Source organism: Conger conger, chromosome 1 (genome assembly GCF_963514075.1).
Source record: "Conger conger chromosome 1, fConCon1.1, whole genome shotgun sequence".
In the NCBI taxonomy this organism is placed as follows: domain Eukaryota; kingdom Metazoa; phylum Chordata; class Actinopteri; order Anguilliformes; family Congridae; genus Conger; species Conger conger.
This window is the reverse complement of record NC_083760.1, coordinates 10,820,898-10,825,897: the sequence shown is the minus strand read 5'-3', so window position 1 is coordinate 10,825,897 and position 5,000 is coordinate 10,820,898. Positions and strand designations below refer to the sequence as shown.

At 47.2% G+C, this 5,000-nt stretch overlaps 1 protein-coding gene across 2 annotated transcripts in view; it reads left to right on the top strand.

The window, feature by feature from the left end:
- Nucleotides 1-5,000, top strand: part of pcnx1 (pecanex 1) — a 58,265-nt gene that overhangs the window by 27,686 nt on the left and 25,579 nt on the right. For both annotated transcript variants that reach the window (XM_061242610.1, XM_061242601.1), the window contains exons 9-10: nucleotides 4,172-4,265; nucleotides 4,422-4,479. In XM_061242610.1, the coding sequence (XP_061098594.1) occupies nucleotides 4,172-4,265; nucleotides 4,422-4,479 (152 nt within the window). The remainder of the gene's footprint in view (nucleotides 1-4,171; nucleotides 4,266-4,421; nucleotides 4,480-5,000) is intronic.

Below are 5,000 nucleotides of genomic sequence, written 5' to 3'. Positions count from 1 at the left end.
CCCAACGGCTGTGCGGATCTTATTGTGGCTACACCAGGATTAGAACCTCTGACCTTGTGTTTCCCAGTCATTTACCTTAACCACTACGCTACAGGCCGCCCACACATACACCGGGTCTCTCCGCTGTTTGTAGTTCTGTTTCACACCTGTGTGTAACACATGCCGCCCATGGTGGTGTGCACTGCGTTTCTTTTTGAAGTGGTTTAAGTCCTCACTTCTCTCTAATGAAATATTCCATTCTATTTACATTCATTTTTAATTCGTCGTTTGTGCGAGCCAAGTTCACAAGCAGCGCTATGCGGAGATTCGGTTGATTAGATTTTAGATCCTTGAGCTCAGCCTAATACGATAAGCAAATTGAAATATTTTGACGTGCAAATAAAATATGTTCTTGCATTCATCGGGATGGTTGCAGTTTGCCTTGGTGTTATTGTATAAAGCAGCAGCAGCAGCATAGAGTCTGGCCAGAGAAATACCGGTTATTGATCTGGGCCACAGAACTCCCAGATTGTGCTTCCCTGGTCAGAAATACAGGTGAGGAAGAGGCTCTCGGCTCTGTTGTCGAGGGACGGCGAGGGACGGTGGTGGAAGCTGGAACAGTGCGCGTCTCCCTGCTGCCCTCTGGTGGCTGATTTCGGGGTATAGCGTAACGGCTCCTTCACGTCGCAGGCTGAATGGTAGAGCAGGGGTCGTGGGGTGACTTTGGGAGAATAAAGGACTGGGTGTCCCTCTGCCCGTCCAGTGTAGCACCGCTGCTGTGTAGAGCCCCGGCGGCCATTTTACCCGCAAAACTCAAATAAGGTCTGAGCTTGTCAGACCTTTACATCGTTATGTGAGCTTATCCGTGGTGCCACCCGGTCAGAAATAAGGCTGGAGACATAAGTGGGTGCTTGCTCGGTCATTTAGAGCCGGTTTTTTTACGGTGTCTCGGTGTTGCTGTCCTGTGGCTAACGCTAACGCTGGACTCCCAGCCTTCAGGCTGTCATGTTTGGAAACCGGTTTCATCCAGTCTCAGCTTCTGCCCAAGGCTGTGTCGTTTCCCTGCGTCAGTCTAAAGCAGCGGTACTCAGTCAGAAAAGCTTTAACCACCCCACTGCCATTTCTGTGTCTGAAGGCTGGGCTGCGTCTGGCTGGTGAGCAGCACACATAATTTATGGGCTGTTTAGAAAAGTACTTTTAAAAGTTTATTGTAAAGATGCGGAATTGCAGGTCAAAGATTGAGTGCCTCAGAATAACCCTTGTTGTGTTGCCCAACGTCCAAAAGAAAGAAGTCTCCTGGAAACCTTGCAGTCAGCAGTCTCTTGTGTTCTAGATGTCACATGATTGGCACTGATGCTCGGCACTTCCTGGATGAGTCTCCTGCCTGGATTTGAAGCCTGATCTGTGCTTCTGTGCCTTGTATTTAACCTCCTCCGAGAGGGTGATGTAATAGCAATGGCGGGACGGCCATGGTAATTGCTGTGCGCATTCGTGATCGGAAGAGGAAGAAGCTTATTGATTTTGGTGACCCCATGACCTTTCTTCTAGTGCCACCGTTGGGCTAAAATGTAATGACTGGATTGCCCAGGGCCAGATTGTTGTGCCTTGGTGTGGAGGTCAGTGCTCTACCGAGTGTCTTTCTAGTTTCTCCATATGAATCATTCAATAACTTTTCGGCTTGTTAGAAATTGCGATTGTATTTGAATGTTGTTTTGAAATGTTATGAATCTGGAGCTGAATATATATTTATTCCTGTATTCCCATTGGTTTTTCCCATGGACACTACAGGCTCCGGGTTTCTATTGAAATACAATGACCTGAGTGTTCTGTCTACACTGAAGTCGAGTCTGTATGTCTAAAAAACTAGAAGTGATGTCTGTTGTGTTGATGCCAAAGTCCAGTTTCACTACTGTACTTGTACGGCGCACGAGTCGTGTATTTCAATGACTTCCTTTCACAGTGTAGGGTTACAGCCCTGTCATGCTATCGCCCTGCCCGGTGTAGTTTGTGTCGTGTCACTTGACTCTGAATCATGTCGGTTCAGCTTTCCCTCGCTGACCACAGACCCGCCCTCAGGCGCCGGGTCAGGTGATCTAGGCTGAACGGGCCGGTCCATCACTCACGCCGTTCTGCGCCAGGAAGTGCATGTGACATCTGATCATGCCTTTACGGTGTGGGTGTTATTTTGCAATGAAAGGTGTGGTGTGTGTGACCATTGTCCCCTTAGTCCACCTTATCACTGTACAGTATATCTTATTCAGTACAGTGAACAGATTCTCCGTCTTCATCTTTACTCCATATTATAGCCCATACAGTCTATAATAAAGTATACAAAATAAAAAGTCAGGTTCCATTTTCTTGTTGTTTTACAGCCTGTGGTTTTTAGCTGTTGTTTATTTAATGTGGGCCAGTGCTCTTTTGGGTAGTTTGGCTCCTGTTCACATAACTGGGTTTAATATTCGATAGGGTAGTTGATAAGTTATCACTGGAGCCTGCATGTCTTGAATTTCCTGTCTGTTTACCCCTCTTTGGGTTGTTGGAGAGCTTCAGTGCCGTATGTTTGCACTGGTTGTTTGCATTCCGAGTCAACCTGGATAAAATCTTCAACAAAATGACAGTAAAGTAAAGGGGGATTGTGGGTAGTATCTCTTAACTGCACCGGCCATCAAGGGTCTCTCTGACTGATAGGGGCCTTTAAAAAGAATATGAGAACATAGGGTTTTCTGGGGTGGTTGGGCCCTATGTAAGATCGTTTCAAGGGGCCCAAAGTGGCACACAGTAAAATGTCTGGTGTTAAATCAACTGGAGTACACACAGTATGAGTTGAATAGGGAATGTGTAAGAGCTGATCTTACACTGTAAGTGTTACTGTGCGGTGTTGCCTGCCATACACTGTTGCGGTGTGCCCTGTTCCTGTTTTCCCTGGCATGCGGGAACGGGCTGGGCCTGATATTTGGGCCCTCCCTCGTCTGTGTTTGTTGACACACGTGTGAGGGCTGGTCTGGGTAAAGCCCTGCTGGTCTGAGCGGTAAAGGAAGCTGTGGATCACAGAGAGTGATCCATTATATTTACATGACATTAATGGCATTTGGCAGACGCTCTTATCCAGAGCGACGTACAGTTGATTAGACTAAGCAGGAGACAATCCTCCCCTGGAGCAATGCAGGGTTAAGGGCCTTGCTCAAGGGCCCAACAGGCTGTGCGGATCTTATTGTGGCTACACCGTGATTAGAACCACCGACCTTGCGTGTCCCAGTCGTTTAGCTTAACCACTACGCTACAGGCCGCCCCTTGTATTCATTATATTATATTACATTTTTTTTTTATTACATTATATTACATTTCATTACATTACATTACAGTTCAGTACAGTTCAGTACAGTACAGTACAGTACATTACATTACATTACAGGCATTTAGCAGACGCTCTTATCCAGAGCGACGTACAACGAAGTGAAAATCGGGCCCAGGAACAAGTGTGATGAGGACCCTAGAGGAAAGTACGGTTCCGAGTCCTTGCGTGACCATATAGATACAATTGGAACCCCTCCAGTGCATTTTACTGATGAGTCACTGGGCCAATGGGCAGTTCCTGCTCAGCCTTTCAGCTGAACCAGCCTGTCTGCATGAGTTTGTTCAAAAATTCAGTGTATTTGAAATTTGACCAAATTTTGGCAATTATCTTAAAAGGCACTAAACTCTCGATGGTAAAATACGAAAATGATTGTAGTGCCTGTTGATGTCCTCCACTTCCATTATGATGAAAATTACCTTTCATAAAAGACCTGTTAAATGTACTTTGTAGTGCATTTAGCATATTTAAAAATTCGTACAAATTGATCTCGTTAGCAAGTTCCAGTCATAGCATGTACAAGTACAATGGTGTGTACCCTGTAAAACCCCCAAAAAAGAGTCCTCAATATTTTAAGTCTACATATTTTAGTTTCATATGCAGACTTATATAATGAGTCAGACGATAGCTTGACTCATTACAGAATTTGCAAATGGGGTAAGAAAAGTTCACATTTAAAATAAACAGGAACTTAAAACAAGGTAATGTGAGTAAAGAAGAGATTGTAAGTCTCATTACAGGTCTAAAACGCTTGTGAAGACGGGCTCTTCTTGCTGTGTAGTGCCCACTCCAGTGTGCTGCCCTGCTCATGAGCGTGCGGTGTGTCTCTGTGTTTCCCAGGGAAGCTCACACCCTCGCTGTATGAAGCTGGAGGCTGTGACATGTCTCTGGTCAACTTCGAACCCGCAACCCGGCGAGCCTCCAACAACATCTGGTGAGTGGGTCACTTCCTGCGGGTCACTTCCTGTGTGCCTCACTTCCTGCGGGTCACTTCCTGAGGGCCTCACTTCCTGCGGGTCACAGTATCACATCAGGTCACAGGTGCAGGTGGAGGAGCCTGGTTCTGACCTTTCTCTTCTGTTTTCTACAGGGACACCGACTCCCATCTCTCCAGTTCTACCTCAGTTCGCTTTTATCCTCATGATCTGGTGAGTACCATGTGTCTGTGTCTGTGTCTGTGTCTGTGTGTCTGTCTCTGTGTCTGTGTGCCTGTGCCTGTGTCTGTGTCTGTGTGCCTGTGTCTGTGTGCCTGTGTCTGTGTGAGAGTGTGTGTGAGAGTGTGTGTGAGAGTGTGTGTGAGAGTGTGTGTGTGAGTGTGACAGAGCCTGTGTGCTGACAGAGAAGCACTGTGGGGGGCGGGCGGGGGGGGGAGTTGGGGAGGGGTGGGATGGTGAGAGAGGAGAGGGAGAGGGAGAGAGACAGAGAGAGTGATAGGAGGAGAAGGGCAAATGGAGAGGGACAGTGAGAGATAGGAAGGGGGATAATGAGAAAGAGAAAGAGATGGATAGTGAGTGAAGGAGAAGGGGATTGTGTGAGAGAAAGAGAGGTGGAGAGGGAGATGATGAGAGCGAAAGAGAGGGAGAGAGATGGCGAGAGAACAGAGGGAGAGAGGGATGTGTGAGAGGAGAGGTGGAGAGGGGGGATAGGGGGTGAAGAGAGGGAGAGGGGG